Genomic DNA, 16,669 nt, shown 5'->3' with positions numbered 1-16,669 from the left:
TCCCGGAGGCGGGACCGCCTCGGCAGGGCACCAACCTCCGCTATCGCGGCTCAGCCAATGGGAGCGCGCGCCGCCCGCGGCTCAGCCAATGGGAACGCGCACCTTCCGCCGCGCAGCCAATGGGGGCGGGCCGTGCCTACCGGCGGTGGCGGCGGGTTCGGGCTGCGCCGCGCGGTCGCGGCCATGCCCGAGTGCCCGGAGCTGCACCTGGCCGGGCGCTTCATCAACGGGGCGTGCGGAGCGCTCGTGTTCGCGGGCGGCGTGGAGCGCTCGGCGGTGGGCCGCGGCCCGGAGGTGCCCTTCCGCAGCGAGGCCTACGGCATCTCGGCCCTTGCCCGGGGCAAGGAGCTGCGGCTGACGCTGAGCGCGCTGGACGCCGCCGCCGGCCCCCCCGCTCAGGACCTCGTGTTCCGCTTTGGCATGTCGGGGTCGTTCCGGCTGTGCCCCGCCGCCGAGCTGCCCCGCCATGCCCACCTGCGCTTCCTCACCCGGGAGAGCCCCCCGCGCGCCCTCTGCTTCGTCGACCCCCGGCGCTTCGGGTCCTGGCGCCTGGGGGACGCCTGGCAGCCGGAACGCGGGCCCTGCGTCGTCTCCGAGTACCAGGCCTTCAGGTGAGCGCCCCGAGGAATGCCCCCTGCTTGGTTTGGGCTGCTCTACCTGTACAGACGTGTCCGGGTGACTCTTCTTGACGGCCCGTGCTCTCTTGCAGGGAGAATGTGCTGAAGAACCTGGATGACAGGGCTTTTGACAAGCCCATCTGTGAGGTCCTCTTAAACCAGAAGTATTTTAATGGAATTGGGAATTACCTGCGTGCTGAGATCCTGTTCAGGTAAGGTGGGTTGAGCACTCGCTGACCTGCCACAAAGGTTTAGTCTCTAAGAGTTTGACAGCTTCTTGGCTTAGCCAGCTGTGCCTCCTCACCTGGTGACACTGGAAGTGCCAAAAGCGAGGCTTCAGGCTTGTGTGTAACTCTCTCAGGTTGAAGATCCCTCCCTTTGAAAAAGCGCGAACCGTGCTGGAGGCCCTGAAGGAGCAGGAGGAGGAGAGGAGGAAGAAGGTGGGGAGTACCAGGTGCTTTCACAGGCTCAGACAGCAGCAGGTTTCCAGACAGATGCCAGAAGCATGAATTTGGTTGCCCGTGGCCCTTCATGATGAACTGCCAGTTTTCTGCCCTAAGGAAGTCTACAAGTGTTTTTGGGGTGGGTGAAGAGGAAGAAGTGAGGGAAACACTTTGCAAGCTTAAAATCTCCAAGGGGAAGGCTGCAGTAAAGCCCAAGGCTGATCTTGTGGCCTCAGGGGAGAGGAAGCGGCTATTTTAAGCCTGAAAACAAACAACACGACCTGCTGCTGGTGTTTTGTGTTAGCCTTCTTTTATGACTTTGCAGTCAAGTTGGAAGCCTAGTCTGTGGTGAGCTCAGGGCTATCGTCTGTGGAGAGTGTTGCAGCTCATCCTCTGCAGGGCAAGAGGTGGGGAAGGAAGATGGGAGGAAAGGAAGCAGAGGAAGCTAGCAGGTGACTTCTCTGCCCTTCTCCATGCCTGCAGGATCCTTCCTTGACGCTGAGCAAGAAGGTGAAGCTGAAGCAAGAGAACCCAGATCTCCTGGAGCTGTGCCACACTGTGCCCATGGAGGTCATCACGGCAGGTGAGGGGACAAGGGGCCACGGGGGGATGGGGCTGGCAGCGAGGCCGGGGCTTTGCATTCTCAGCATCAGGAGGTTTGTGGGGGCACCCTGAAACGGTGATCACAGCTTCTGCTCTGATTCTGTCCTTCCCCTGTCTCCCCTCCCAGAGAAGCCGCTCTTGGACCCCGAGCACTCGGATAATTACGCCGCCTTCAAGAACTGGCTGCAGTGTTACTTGGTGCCTGGCATGAGCTCCCTGCGTGACCGCAACGGCAGAACCATTTGGTTCCAGGTAGGAGCCAGGGGCTGCTGCCTGGAGCTGGGGAGCCCCCAAACCACTCCTCCAAGGGGACACTGGCCTGTTTTCTGCTTGCTGAGACTCCCATTACACTGTGTGTCTGGGGGTCTGCCTCTCCATCGAGCTGCTGGGCATGGAGGTGACAAGGACCTCCTGTGTGGTGGGCAGCCAGCTAATGGATGGTGAGCAGTCTGGGGCAGGTGGAGGGAATGAGGGGGTTTGGGTGGTCTGGCAGCCCTGTTCTTCCCTCCTGGGCCCTGTGTTTGGGGCCTTGCAGGTACAGGAATTGATGGCAGAGTCCCCAAGGCACGGGGCAGGCAGAGCAAGCCCAGCTTCCCTGCCTTCCCAGGGAAATGTCGCCGTTTCCCTACCACTGAGGTGGCTGCAGGATGGAGAAGGGGCGGGGATTCTGCTGCTGCTGCCTGCAGAATGCCTGCACCCCAGTCAATGCTCTGTCCCTTCCCTACAGGGAGAGCCTGGCCCCATGGCTCCCAAAGGTGAGTTTCCTCTCCCCTTCCTGTGGGACCCACTCTTGCTCCAGGAGGGCTGGAGCCTGGGCAACTGTTCTTATTGTGCAGCGCAAGGGCACAGGCAGGAGCAGAGCCATTCTCTGAGGTGCTGTGACAGTCGTTGGCACCAAGGGACAGAAGCCACTTGTCCCCAAGGCTTCCTACCAGCATCCCAAGCGGCCTGGATGCAGCCGTTGGATGGTTTTTCATCCTGTAGCTCCTCACCCAGGACAGCATCCCTGCTGTCAGTGTGACATGGGCTGTCCCTGCGGTGCAGGCTCTGCCTCGTGCTCTCCTCACCCCACCTAAGCCGGGCACATCCTCTCGTGCAGGGCAGAGACCCCGCAAGACGCCCCGCAAGAAGAGCCCTCAGCCGAAGGCAGAGCCCGAGGCCCTGAGCCCCGAGGTGAGCGGCTTTGTGGCTGTGTCTGGCTGTGCTGCTGCCCGTGCCGTGCTCAGGCTGCTCAGGAGGTCACCGTGATGATCCTACATGGAGTTTCTCATCTTGGTAAGCTCCAGCTCTGACGCCCACCCAGGTCACCCCACGTGCCTTGAAACGGCGCCGCAGGGCTGGAGCGAACCCCCCGAAGGCGGAGGAAGAGAAGGAAAAGGAGGCTGATGGGCCGAAGAAGGGACGTGCCCGCAGGAGGAGAAAAGCGACTGCTGCTCCAGCCGTGCCTGAGGTGCCTCCAAGTGTCAGAAGAAGCCTCCGGACGTCTGCTCGCAGGGGCAAAGGTGAGACTGGCAGTCCCTGTGGCTTTGGTGCAGACATGGGAGCTGTGGGAGAGCTCCCTGCTGGCAAGGGGACTGAGAGGTGCCAGCAGGTAGGAGAGGAGCCCATGGGGCAGAGCCAGATACCCCACTGCCCTCTAACTCCTCATTGCCCTCTTCCTTCTCCAGGCACAGCCCCTGCCGTGTGAGTGTCACCTGCTGCCACCTCCTTTGGGGCATTTAAGAGGCCAAGAGGAGCTCAGGCAGGGCCTGGCCACAGACCAGGGTTAGTGCTAGTGAAAATGGAGCTGCTCTGTTCCTGTGCTCACACGTATTTGCTACTGTTGCACCTTGCCAGCGTGGGAGGGAGAAGCTGAGAGTGGTGATGGGGCTTTTTCCGGCTATGCACAGGCATTTGAGGGGAAAAAGGGCCAGGACCACATGTGCTGGACTGTGCCTCTCCTTCCCTTTCTGGCTGCTGATCCAATCACTGGTTTTAGCTGACTAATAAAGTATTTTGTGTAGAAATCACTGTGCATGCCTTTTCATGTGAAGGATAAATCCCTCTGTGCCCAGCCTCTTCCCCACAGGTGCTGGAGCAGACTTCCCCTCCACCTCATCCCCCCCAAAATAAAGGTAAGTTCAGCCTCCCCAGGGCCAGGTGTGAGATCCTGCTCAGGCGGGCACTGAAAGAGCAACTACAAGAAAGCCCCTGGGAGGAGGCAGGTCAGTGCAGTTATCTGGAAACAAGTTAAGAAAACAGGCTGGAGCTTGTTTTTATGTAATTCTCTTGATTTTTTTTGTGTTTCCTCTGCTGCAAGGGCAGTGCAAGGGGCAGGCAGGTGCAGAAGGGAAGGAGTGGAGTGTGTTTTTACACTCGCTGCTAGACAGGATGAAGGCTGTGACACAGGAGGCACTGTGGAAGCTGCTGCTCCCCAAACCTCTGTGGCTGGAGCAGAGCCCGTGCAGGGCCACCAGCCTGTCTGCAATTTTGTCCACACTTAAATGAGCTCAGAACTCACTCAACACCTCCCCTCTGGCTGGGCAGTGGGCAGCTGTCCTCCTTCCCTGAGGAGCGGGATTGTTCAAGCACTGCTCTCCAACGCTTGGGTGCAGGACGTGGGGATGCTGCCCCTCCCTGGAACTGCTGCCTGGCACAACTCTTGGGATGGGGAACAGCTCAATCTGCGATTTGAGCTCACAGCGTTGGTCCAGGCAGCTGCAGCGGCAGCAAGGGACGACGTCTGGTGTCAGGGGCTCCGGAGCAGGAGCACAGAGAGCACGCGGAAGGGCGTGAAGGAAAGCCTCAGGCCCTGGGGCTCCAGCGGCAGGCGGCCCTGTGCAGCCGGACGCTCCAGGAGGTCACAGCTGGGGGGGAAAAGCAGCAGGCTGAAGGGACTGATCTCCATCCCCACAACCCCCAGCCCTTCTGCACGGACTCACAGCATCGCCTCCTTAATGGGGAGGGAGGTCTGGAGCCAGGCGGTGACTGTGCTGCCGTGGGCCTCGTAGAGCCGAACCACCACAGCCTCAGGTCTGTCCTCGGCCTTTGGGGGAGTTCAGACAGGTGAGACAGGCACAGCCTCTTCAACACAAGTTGCTGCGCTCAGCTGAGCCTGGCCACCGCTTGGTGTAGGTGGAAGAGCGAGCCCTGCCCCACAGCAGCACCTCAGCCCCTCTGCCCTCCCCTCCTCTACCCAGCACCTGCCTGCTTGACAGTCTCCAGCACGACGGCAGATGAGCTGACAGAAAAGGCACTCCAGGCTGGGCACTGGGCACAGCTGGCTGGGACCACATGAAGGGGGAAATTCAAGTTGTAGGCTTGCTGAATCACACCGGCCTCCTGGAAGGAGCCTGCAGCACAAGAAGCTCTCTCCAGTCAGCCCAAGGCTCACTGGAGCATCTGCCACCCTGCACATCCCCCTGGGGCCCAGCTCTGCCCGTAACTCACCCTGGTGAGGCATCACAGCGTAGGTGAACTGGTGGTGCCCAATGTCTGCCGTGGAATCGGGGGACTTGGGTGCTCTCAGCCTAAGGTAACATGAGGTTAGCGAGAGCGGTGCCTTGGCAGAGCACTGTGACAAGGCAACTGCTTCCCTTGCTACCCTGAGGCTGGGCCCTGAAGTGGGAGCAAAGACAACAGCAAACAGAACCTGGATGGTCTCAGAAGCTAAAGAACTGTGGTGTCATCCTGTGGAAATTGCGGCTGACAGTCACACTGAAATAGGCAGTTTCTTTTAGCTTTGTAAGCACCTGTAACGTTAACATTCCTGTTCCTTTCCTCTCCTTAAGCCTCCCTTCCTGGGGAATGTTTTGGTTAGCAGCAGAAAACCTACCTGCCACAAATATGAATCTGATCTCTCCTGAATTATCACAGTTCACAGGAATTAGCTCCAACTGACTAAGATAATGTAAGCCAGCCAAACAGCCACCCACCGGACCATTTCCTTGTTATAACTAGGGTCATCGAGGAGCAGGTGTTGCCTTGACTTCCAAGAGACACCTCAGAAGGCAGAGTGCTGGTGGCAGCTCCCCCCTCACCCATCCCTAACTCACAGGGAGAGGCTGAGGATGTTCCTGTGGGCCGATGCTCCGTACTTGCAGTCGTTGAGCAGAGCGACCCCAAAGCCGTGCTCAGAGAGATCCAGCCACTTGTGAGCCCACACCTGCAGCAGGTACCAGCGGATGTGTTCAGCACACGGAGCTGCCCAGAACAGGAGCAGCTCGGCCCCAGGACCAGAGCAGCTCCCTCCTCACCTCGAACCGAGCCCAGTCCCAGGACGTGTTCCAGTGCGTTGGCCGCTGCAGGTGTCCAAACTGGATCTCGTAGGTAGCATTTGTGCTCCGGACCTGCACAGGGAACTCCACCTTCAGGAACTTGTGAGCCTCCTTCCACTCAACCTAAATGTGGCAGCAGAAGGATGTCACCGTGGGGGACTGACAGGCACAGGCTGCACCTCTCGTGCTCCAGTGAGCAGCAGCCAGTCCACGCTCAGCTGCAACAAAACCGCACCGGAGTCTCAACACGGATGAACTGGTGCGTCCCTCTTCCACCCTTGGCCCTCGGGACCCCCAGCCTCGGGCTGCTTTCTGCAGAGGAGGACAGACAGCAGGGGACTCCAGGGAAGAAAACAGGGAGGGGGGATATAATTCAGACACAAGGTTTAGCTCCCTGGTTCCCAGTCACAGCCACGGGCCACACCTGGGTCAGGAAGCGGAGGTGTGGGCACGCGGCATCCAGGATGATCTCCTGGGTTAAGGTGCTGCTTTTCCCAACCTGCAGGGAGAACCTCACACTTCCCCGCAGGCCCCCAGCCAGGGTGATTTCCAGAGGCTTCAGCAGCGTTGTCACTGGCTTCCTAGAGAAAGGAATGAAGGCAGAGATACTCTCAGCCTGGTAGATGCAGGTTCCCAAATCCCAGTGCAGCCCCCCACACAGCAGTCACTCACTGCTCCCGAGTCAGTGCTTGCTTCCAGTGAGGACTGACAGGGAGACAGGAATCTCAGGGGAAAGCCAAAATCCAAGTGCTGCGTGCACTGCTCCTCTACCTGGTTTCCAAGTGATAATCCATCACATCCCAGGCATCCCAGTAGAGGGGAACATCATCAAAGAGTGCAAACTGGTTGGCATAGCAGCCATCTGGGACGGACTCTCTGCAAGGAAGTGCAACAGCAGCGTCAGAAGGACAGGCAGTGGAGAAAGGTGTACATTGAGAGGTCCTGGGAGAGGTTTGAGGAGCTCACGGCCACCAGTGGGGTGACACAGACCTCCCAGAGTCCAGCAGCTGAAGCGAGGTCAGGCGCCCCATTGTGTCCAGGCAGACAGCAATTATCCCATTCTCCATGGTAATGGAGCCATCCTCCTTGGGAAAAGGCCAGAAACAGTGTCACAGACCCACACCTGCAGGAGCTGAGTGCCTCCATTGCAAATTTAATGTGTGGATTCCTTAGACTTTTCCTCAACCAACCTCTGATGTGGGGAACACAGACGTGGGAACCAGGGACAGAACCATCTGCCTTGAGCTTACCTGTTTCCTCACCGCCACAGGCTGAGGAGGCACAAATGGCTCCTGCACCAGAGCATAGCCCATGCTGGGGACTGTCACCAGAGCTGGAAAGCAAAGGAGCTTTGTCCCAACACTCACCACAGAATGAACCCTAGGTCCCACGACTGCTGCCCTGCTGCTCTCGTGTCAGATCTACCGCCTCCTCCCACACCCTCCTCTTCCTCATGCATGCTTCAGGGGACTTTCTCCCATTTCAGGTTGTCCAAAGGACAGATTGATCGGTCAGTAAAACCCTCCCCAGGGCAGTGAAAGGCAGGGTATTTCCCTGTTAGCTGCCTCTGCCCCTGTAAGGAACGCTGATACAACAGCTACTCCCAGGTCAGACATACCCAACGTCTCTGTTCCGTCTGGCCCAGGCCTGGAGATCACCTCGGTGCGTTCCCAGGACAGTGTGTTCAGCACGAGGCTGCTCGGGGGGCTCCATCCCTTGGGCTGCAGCAGGTCCCTGCACAGGGCTTGCACAGCTTCCTCCTGCAGCTGAGCACCAGCGCTGCGGATCTCTGGGCAATAAAAGGGCCCGAGTTGGACCTGGAAGAGCTTCCCCACGCAATGTACACACACTTTATCTCCTTCCAAGCTACTATTGCTAATTATCATCAATTGTTATTATCTATTAGTAAGTAATTCAAGTGTATAATTATTCTAAACTTTGTTATTACAAGATTACAATGAGCTGTGCCAGCTCAGCTGGAAAATTCTGGTTAACGAAGCTCCTGCAAGCACCCCTGGGCAGGCAGAAACAAACCTTGGTGGGAATCTATCCTGGCACGCCAGCAGCAAGCAGAAAAGTCAATAAATTGGGATGGCTCTCAATCCCTTGGCTCCCTCGCTAATTTAACGCTGTTTCAGACATGCCTGCCGAGGCTGGCCCTGGCAGCCCAGGGCTGGAAGCTCCACAGCCCCACCAGGCAGGACCTGCTCCCACAGTGAGTGCCCTCCTCGGCAAATTCCCTGCTCACCTGTGTAGTACTGCAGGGCATCCTCCACCACGAGCTGGATGCAGCTGCCTGGCAGGACATCGTGGAACTGGTTGAGCAGCAATAACCTAAAACAGAGAGCAGAAACCAGGGAAGAAAGCGGCGGAACACCGGATTTGTGCTGGCTTGGAACAAACTCTTCTCTCAAACAAGAGCCCTGTTTGCAAGACAGACAAACTTAATAATCATTCCTTATTCCCCCCTTACCCAACACTTGGGAGAAAAGATTTTTTTTTTCCACAGCATCCTTTAATTCTCTTTACGTTAGGGCTTGTCAACTGTCATCTCAGTAAACCACAACCATGAGCAGCAAGAGCTATTTGTTTTCACCCCTCAAGGCTACGAGATGTGTTGTTGTACAAGCTCAAACAAGCCAGAACTGGGGAGGAGTAAGCTTCGGCAGGAAACGAAGCCTCCAGACCGCAGAGAAGTGAGGGTTTGGAGTTAATCTTTCAGCAGGAGAATCAAGCAAAGCAGCAAATTCTTTCCAGGCAGATTCCCGATCAGTTTACGGCAGGGGTTGTGTACACACAGCGCTGCAGCACTGAACTCTCCCCCAGTACCAGCAGTGCTCCTCCACTCCCTCACCTCCAGAGCCGCTGGAGCTGGCTGGCAGGATACGGGAACCCTCTGTCCTGAGCCACAGCCAGGGTGCTGAGCACTTCCACGTCATGGAGAATCCGCTCACATTCCCGATTCCCTTTCTTTATCTGGTGCCAATTAAGGACAGAAGGAAGATGCTCAGGAAATGAGGAGCTGGGAGTGGAACTCTCACACCAGCAGCAGAATCCCAGCTCCAGCTCAGGAGGGTTGGCTGCTTGCAGGTGTCACGAGTTTGCACGGCCCCCTTGCCTGGCAGTGTGACCCTCACCTGTGCCTGGGTGGTGTAGGTGCCATTGTGCAGTTCCAGGAAGAGCTCTCCCACCCAGGTGCACAGCTGGGATGACTCCTTCTCCAAGACAGAAAAGAGCCGGTCAGGAGTGGAGATCTGCACCCTGTTGGACAGACACACAGACACTGATGAGCTGGGGAGAAGCCTGTGACATGGCTGATGGTGCATCCGGGCTGGAAAGGTGACAGGCCCCAGAAACTGCAACACAGCCACATAAAGTATTCCCCTCACCCTTCTCCTGCTCCCCTGTGCCCCTGTCCCTCTCCTGAGGACATTCCCCAGGCAGGCAGTGACTGCCAGGCACAGCTGCTGTGCTGGCTATTCACCCCACAGCCCTCCTGAGGGGTCACAAGCAGTCCGTGGCTGCCCTGTGCACCTGTTCTTAGAGCTCTGGATCACAGCCGGATTGCATCCCCCTGAAAATCCTTCCCAGCCTTCTGCTTGCCCGTCTCCCCACCCTTCTCCCTTTCTTTTGGCACTGCTGAAGGCCAGGCCTGGCACAAAGCAAATGCCCCTGCCAGGAGAGTGGATGGGAGCTCTCCTCTCACCTGGGCAGCCCATCTGTGTCACTCATTCTTTTCATCCTATCCAGCATCTTCTGGGTGGGTCCCCCTCCTCCATCTCCAAAGCCGAAGAGGAACGCGCTGTGATTCACACGGCCTTTGTCCTTGTTGTTTTTCACTGTTTTCAGCATCTGGAGGGATTTTTGGGCAGCTGCAATCCTCTGGCACCCAGCCCCAGCTCCCACAGCTCCACACAAGAAAGCCAGGTCGGTCTTTAGGGTGCAAAGCCCAGTCTTGCTCCCCTTCCCTGGCCCAAAGTGCCTGAGTCAGGCACATTTTGGACTCAGGCACCCCACCAGCCTATGTCCAGCAATGCTGCCGGATCTCCTGCTCCCTTCGCAGGCAGTGGCCTCTCCCAGGAGCCTCAGATGTGACCTCAAGGGGCTGGCACTGCCCTTCTCGTGCAGGTCTGGCAACCTCACTCACCTCTTCCACTCGCCCATGCATCCCATAGGAATCACCAGGGGGGAAATGGGTCAGGACCCGGGAACCGTCAATGCCTTCCCAGAAAAAAGTGTGATGCTGGAGGGGAGAGAAAGGAAAATGTAACACACGAGGGCATTTCAGAGCCTCTTCAGGATGCAAACTGGGCCTTCACTTTCTCTCCAGGGAGCTGCAGGATGCCCCCATGGATCAGTTCAAGGAGAGGACAAGGACAGGGAATGCCACAAGGGCTGGATTTGCTGTGTGTTGGACCCGCACACACGTCACAGCTTCCCTTCCGGAAGCAGAAGGAATATCCAGGCCAGGGGCCTGGCTGGGATCTCTAATCATGTCCTTCCTCTCTTCTAAAGCGTGACAGGACATCACTACCACCAAAACCTAGTGGCTTCTGGAAGCAGAGCCTGTGTTAGCTGAACTGAAGAACTGTGGAACCAACGGGTCCAGCTCTGCAGAAGACTCCAGCACCCACACATCCATCCCTGGGGAGAAGGGAAGCACAGCTCACCGGGAAGGAGTTCACCAGGTTCCAGCTGAGCTTCTGTGTGAGGAAGCGCTGGATCCCACAGCCACGCATCAGCTGGGGCAGCTGGGCTGAGTATCCAAATGTGTCCGGCAGCCAGAACTGGGAGCACAGGGGACAGGGACACGCACAGCTCAGCCCAGCCTCACAAAGAGCAGTGGGTGGAAGGAGATGCTGGGCAAGGAAGGTACGATGGAAAAGAACAAGCACCTCCGAGCAGATCCGGCCGAATTGCTCCTGGAAGAACCTCTGTCCCTGGAGAAACTGCCGCACCATGGACTCCCCGCTGGGCAGGTTCCCATCCTGGGGGGAAGGCACAGGCAGCCCACGAGGAAAGCCAGGCACCAAGGAAGGAGAGATCTTGTAAGACCCCCATTCCCACCCACCTGACCTGGCAGATCATGGGGAGAACCTCAGCAGGGCTCAGCAGAGGGAAAAAGGAAGAACACACTTGGGAATCTAAAGCTCCTTTCTCAGGGAATTATTTGGGAGGATTGTATTTTTGCTAGGCTGGACAGTTCAGACAGCTGCTGCTCCGAGGCCTGGAGACCACTGCCAACCAGACAGGCTCAGCAGAGGCTCTGCTCTCCCCTGCAGCAGCAGGCCTGGTCCCAGAGCATGGCACACGGAGGGTGCAGCAAGCCAGGCTCACCGTGCCACTCACCATTTCCACCCAGGTGCCTCCAACAGGAACGAACTGTCCCTTGGCCACGAAGTCCTGAATGCGTGCATAGAGCCCAGGGTAGCAGCTCTGCACCCACTGGAACTGCTGAGCCTGCCGGAGCACAGGGATCAGCCCCAGCCCGCCCACACCCTGTCCCTCCTCCCTGCAACATCTCCTTTTGCTGGAGAAGCAACCTGCCACAAGCAGAGGAGAGGTGTCCGGAGGGAGATCGCTCACCTGGGAGCAGGCAAAGGTGAGCTCTGGATTGTGCTCCATCAGATGCACCACAGTGACCCAGCTCCGGGCGCACTTACGGACGGTCTCCTCGTATGGCCACAGCCAGGCTGCAGCGACAGGCATGGCCCCACCATGGTTATTACCTAACACAAGCTCCTCACGGAGCTGCAACCCCTAAGAAACCCCTCCTGGGATGGGAAATCAAGGGGTGAAGCCCAACAGGTGGAAGACAGCAGACTGTAATCCATCCCTCATCCCCACTCCCATCAATGTCCCAAAGGGCACAGCTAGCCAGACCCACATTCCCACATTGCCCCAGAGACAAACCAGCTACGTGGCAGCAGAGAGGTCCCATTCCCTTCTCTCAAGGCATGATACCCTGGGCCTGGAGCCCAAGGGCAGCCTGCTCTCCCCTTGGGCAGCACAGCCTGGCCTCCAGGTGAGAGGAGAGGTGCTGCTCTCACCAGAGTCAATGTGGCAATGCCCCATGGCATGGATGGTGTGCTGGCTCTCGCCGTTCCTCTGGCTGAAGATGGCTGCAGCCAGGTCACGTGCAGCGGGGAAGGTGGAGGGGTCTGTAACATCACACACGTTGACCATCTGGTTGGCAGTGTACAGTGCCTGGAAACTCCTCTGGTTTTCCTCCCCGAGGAGCTGGGGTTGAGAGGGATAAAAATATGACTCTGGCCGCTGTATGAGCTCAGATGTCACCTGCCTCCAGGAGAACCTGCTACCTCCTTTCAACATCAATCTCAGGCAGTCGTAACAGGTAAACACCATGTCTCTGCTTCACAAACATAGCTTTATGCCTTTTCTCACATGCCTTCCAAATCCAGGTTCCACATATGCCCATTCCAGGGGACCATGGTTAACACATCCTGCTTTGGAGCAGAAAGTGGATGAAAAAACACCTGTGGCTTCCCTCAATTCAGCTTTCTCCTACTCTAGAATATACTGAGTTGGAAGGGACTCACAAGGATCATCAAGCCCAGACAGTGTCAATCAGGCTAAAGCAGAAGCAGCAAACATTTTCTCCTCCAAGGTCCCAGGTCACAGAACAGCAGGAGGAGGAGGTACAGTGAAGTTGAGGAAAAGGTGAAAGAAGGGAAGAGGAGCTCCCAGACCTGAGCCATGTCCAGCAGTATTTCCAGATCCACCAGCAGCTCGTAAACATCTCTGTTGAAGACAACCAGCTCAGCCTTGCTCAGGGTAACCCTCCTGTCCGGGTCCGGAGGGGCGATCATGCTGCCCCTGCCAGCTCCAAAGAGCCCATTGCAGGCCAGCTCCACGTAGAGTGTCAGGCTGTGGGGACAAGAGGAAACCATCAGGGAGCCGGTCACAAGCACCAGGACACAGACAAGGATGTATGTGTCCCCGGCCTCTCAGCTTCCAACAACACCAAGGTGCCCCAGCAGTGGGGGGCTCTGGCTCAGCTGACCACACACCTGTGGGGCTCCGACTCTTTCAGGCTTCTTGTCAGGATGTAGCTGGTCTTCTCACCTTCCTTAGTCAATCCCTGCACAGGAAGACGGCACATTCAGCACCAGATCATGCAGAGGTCATGACAGCAGGCTGGATGGGCAGGAGAAGATACCCCGAGTCCAGCTGGACAGAGGGGCTGGCCCCACACGCTGTGGGGTAATTGTTGGCACAAGAACAGGAACCGCAGCTGCTGCTGCCCCAGCAGCACCACGACCCCTGCATGCACCACCACAGAATGTGGCAGGGTGCCAAAGGCCACCACTCTGTGCACAGCAGGGCACCTGGCACACCCCCGATCGGTGCCTCCATACCTGGACAGGCTGGGCATCTCGCCACACCATGCCCTCCCCATCGCTCTCCCAGACGAAGTGCACTTCCCGCCCCGCCCATGCCACGGGGATGCTCAGCTCCACCTTAAACCAGCACGTCTCCCATCTGGAAGAGAGCAAGCAGCAACCTCAGTCCACCGTGTGGCCTTCTCCTGAGGGAAAGCACGCTTCCTCAGAGCCCTCCATGGCAGAACCAGAGCGGGGACAGCCCACGAGTCTGATGGGATGCTGCCTGTCCATACACACACCTGATTTGGAACCCCAGAGAAATCGTCAGTGGCATCTTGTCTGACCATTGCTGGGATAAGAACCTTCTCCCAAGCTTGACAAGCAAACACATCTCCCCAAGAAGCATCAGAGACACAACCATGGTCGCAAGGAGCTCTCAGCAGAAATGAGCAAGAAACTTGTCTGTTCCCTCACAAAATCTCCCTTAGGGCTTCTGGGCAGGCACCTCCAAGCGCTCATCGCGAAGAAGATCAACTCATCTCTTCACCAGGGAGAGCTTGTGAGGACTCACCCACACAAATAACTCGGAGACACGAGCTCCAGCCCCACCGCGGGCACAGCACCACCGAAACCTGCTACTCACGTGGGCCCGAAGGACTCTCCCACCTGAGCCGGCCCGAATTCCTGCACAACAGCCTTCTCGTACGGGATGCGCCGCGGAGTCTGGAAGTAGGAGAGCGACGCCGGTGGACAGCGATCCCCAAACAGCCTGTGGTCGGAGATGGCCAGGACACGTGAATAAGATCAGTCCCGCACGGCCTAGCCCAGGGATGGTACGGGGAGCTTCCACAGCACGGCTGAATCGCCCTGCCACCACCCGACAGCCTCAATAATATTAGATCACAGAATTAAAGCGCCCTGCTGGCCCCCGGTGGCCAGGGGAGGCCTGGGGGGCTGAGGGGCTGTGCCGTGGAGAGCCGAGGAGCGCTCCATGCCGATTAAGGAGCGCGTGTGTTTGTGCGGGTGCGATTTGGCCCCTCAGCGGAGTCCACCGAGCTCCCCGAGTCCCCGTACCCACGGCCGGCAGCGCCGCGGGGCAGCAGCCCCATCCCGAGGGGACAGACACTTGTCCCGGCCGCCGCCACCACCCCGGAGGTGTCCCGGAGAGTCCCCCCCGCCGCCCACCTGCCCCGCAGGTTGCAGTCGGTGAAGTAGGTGTCGGAGACGAACTTCTCCACTCGCTCCAGGGCCGTCCGCCGGTGCTTGATCGCGGCCATGGCAGCGGCGCTGCCCCCGCCCCGCCCCGCGCGGCGCAGGCGCGGCCGAGCCCGCTCGGAGCCCGCTCGGAGCCCGCTCGGAGCCCGCTCGGAGCCCGCTCGGAGCCCGCTCGGAGCCCGCTCGGAGCCCGCTCGGAGCCCGCTCGGAGCCCGCTCGGAGCCCGCTCGGAGCCCGCTCGGAGCCCGCTCGGCCTGGAACCCGCCCGGAGCCCGGCCGGCCCTCAGCGGATCGGGGCGGCCCCGGGCATCGCCCTCCTCGCTTCCAGCTCTCCTGCTTCCAGCCTCCGCGGCGCATCCCGTACGAGAAGGCTGTTGTGCAGGAATTCGGGCCGGCTCAGGTGGGAGAGTCCTTCGGGCCCACGTGAGTAGCAGGTTTCGGTGGTGCTGTGCCCGCGGTGGGGCTGGAGCTCGTGTCTCCGGGTTATTTGTGTGGGTGAGTCCTCACAAGCTCTCCCTGGTGAAGAGATGAGTTGATCTTCTTCGTGATGAGCGCTTGGAGGTGCCTGCCCAGAAGCCCTAAGGGAGATTTTGTGAGGGAACAGACAAGTTTCTTGCTCGTTTCTGCTGAGAGCTCCTTGCGACCATGGTTGTGTCTCTGATGTTTCTTGGGAGGATTGTCTGCTTGTCAAGTTTTGGAGAAGATTCTTATCCCACCCTGAGTGCTCCCTGGATGAGAAGGCAGAAGCCCCCTCATCACTGTCCCTCAGTCTAAGCAATCCTGCACCCTCCTCTCCATGTCCTGGTTTGCCTCCAAATCGCCCCAAAATGTCATTATCATCTGGAGGGAAGGAAGAATCTGTACACGATGCTCAGCCCTGATGTTTTAATGGAAATACTACGCTACAAGTCAAATTTACAACATTGGTATAGAAATCACATGGGCTGTGGGCCGAGGATCACATTACAGAATACAAAAAGCAAGATCAAATAAAAAGGAAGTTTTAAAAAAGGCAAACCTCTGCTATTGTAGAGGCTGGGAGCAGAGCTGGGATGTCAGATGGAGCACCAGAGGCAGAGGTGTCCCCACGGTCTGTCCCAGGGACCTGCACCAGCCCCCCGGCGCAATGACGTGCAGGAACAGGCTCCTGGCATAGGATCCCCACCAAGCAGTAGCACCTGGTACTTCCACGTTGGCCAAAAGCCTAAATCACCAAAGATTTTCCCTTCCAGATCACCTTGAGCATACACCAGAATAAAAAAAAAGGGGGGAAATAATAGGGGAGCACACATGACACCTTCGGAATGGAAGAGGACACACGAGAGCCCCTTCCTGCCTGGTTACAGCAAAGGAGGAGAAACCAGACGGGTGATTTATTGCTAGCAAAGTGTGAAAATCCCCTGCTGGGCTCTTCCTTCTCTCTCTGTCTCCATAGGAGGCTCCCATTCCAGACCTGCCTGCTGTGCATTGGCTGCCAGTCGTGGCCCCTCGGGGCCGTGACTTCCACCCCAGCTCCAGGTGCTCCCTCCAGCCCTGCTCCCCGGCCTCTCTCCACGGCAGGGAAGGAGCTGTGCTGGCAGGAGGAGAGAACCTGGAACTAGATGATGTTTAAGGTCCCTTCCTTCCAAGCCAGGCCGTTCTATGGTTCTGTGAACGCGCTGTCTCAGAATACACTAAGTCCCTGGGAGAGGCTGAAGCTCTGCTGGTGGCTCTTTATCCAGGGACGATGGAAGCTACTCCAGGTGGGTAGGACTGGCAGCGTGGATGTTCGCAAGGAAAGCCGCCTCCTTTTGAGGAGACACAGTGCAGTGGTGGCTGGCGTGGCTTAAAAAAAATCTGTGCTGACTTCTTTATTTTTAAAATCAGAATCTTCCCCCGCGTTTTAAATATCTGCCAGCGTTAAATTTCTCTACTTAAAAAAATATATATCCCATCTGTGGATTTCTAGAGTGAAATGCACCGAGACCTCCCCAGTCCCTCCTCCTCCTCTTGCACACATGCAGAACAGCTCTGTCAAATACTGGCTTGGTATTTCCCATGATGTTTTCTCCAATACAGAAAGGGAAAGACATCAGCACAATCAGCCACAGCTAAGTTGCTCAGCAACACTTCCGAAAAGCAAAGATCCTTGGAGCTGGAAGACAAGGTGGATAAAAATTACCCACCAGGAAAAAAAAACCCAAAAATTT

General features: G+C 57.7%; 2 protein-coding genes across 4 annotated transcripts; one reads left to right on the top strand and one right to left on the bottom strand.

Annotated features, from left to right (window-relative positions):
• The first annotated feature begins 164 nt into the window (after positions 1–164).
• Positions 165–3,657, top strand: NEIL1 (nei like DNA glycosylase 1). 2 transcript variants are annotated; one of them, XM_040077320.2, is made up of 9 exons: positions 165–611; positions 710–829; positions 979–1,057; positions 1,544–1,643; positions 1,791–1,915; positions 2,391–2,418; positions 2,763–2,836; positions 2,967–3,165; positions 3,331–3,657. In XM_040077320.2, the coding sequence occupies exons 1-9, from the start codon at positions 184–186 to the stop codon at positions 3,348–3,350; spliced, it is 1,173 nt and encodes a 390-aa protein (XP_039933254.1). In that variant the 5' UTR covers positions 165–183; the 3' UTR covers positions 3,351–3,657. The 2 variants fall into 2 exon arrangements, with proteins under 2 accessions (XP_039933254.1, XP_039933255.1); XM_040077321.2 differs by lacking the exons at positions 2,391–2,418; positions 2,763–2,836.
• A 262-nt stretch (positions 3,658–3,919) lies between these two features.
• MAN2C1 (mannosidase alpha class 2C member 1) lies at positions 3,920–14,564 on the bottom strand. Of its 2 annotated transcripts, XM_040077472.2 has the most exons (26): positions 14,451–14,564; positions 13,909–14,034; positions 13,299–13,422; positions 12,951–13,021; positions 12,630–12,807; positions 11,970–12,159; positions 11,506–11,612; positions 11,269–11,379; positions 10,815–10,907; positions 10,590–10,706; positions 10,067–10,162; positions 9,626–9,771; positions 9,057–9,180; positions 8,774–8,895; positions 8,168–8,253; positions 7,538–7,708; positions 7,170–7,252; positions 6,910–7,004; positions 6,691–6,795; positions 6,344–6,500; positions 5,899–6,042; positions 5,698–5,807; positions 5,093–5,172; positions 4,850–4,995; positions 4,585–4,688; positions 3,920–4,509 (listed from the first exon to the last, which is right to left on the bottom strand). In XM_040077472.2, the coding sequence occupies exons 1-26, from the start codon at positions 14,540–14,542 to the stop codon at positions 4,392–4,394; spliced, it is 3,096 nt and encodes a 1,031-aa protein (XP_039933406.1). In that variant the 5' UTR covers positions 14,543–14,564; the 3' UTR covers positions 3,920–4,391. The 2 variants fall into 2 exon arrangements, 1 of the variants encoding a protein (XP_039933406.1); XR_005703022.1 differs by lacking the exons at positions 3,920–4,509; positions 4,585–4,688; positions 4,850–4,995; positions 5,093–5,172 and adding an exon at positions 6,155–6,231 and having other exon boundaries at positions 5,699–5,807.
• Positions 14,565–16,669: the final 2,105 nt, after the last annotated feature.

The sequence above is a fragment of the Hirundo rustica genome, chromosome 13 (assembly GCF_015227805.2).
Source record: "Hirundo rustica isolate bHirRus1 chromosome 13, bHirRus1.pri.v3, whole genome shotgun sequence".
NCBI lineage: Eukaryota > Metazoa > Chordata > Aves > Passeriformes > Hirundinidae > Hirundo > Hirundo rustica.
Note: the sequence above shows the minus strand (reverse complement) of the source record. Positions and strands in the feature narration are given on the sequence as shown.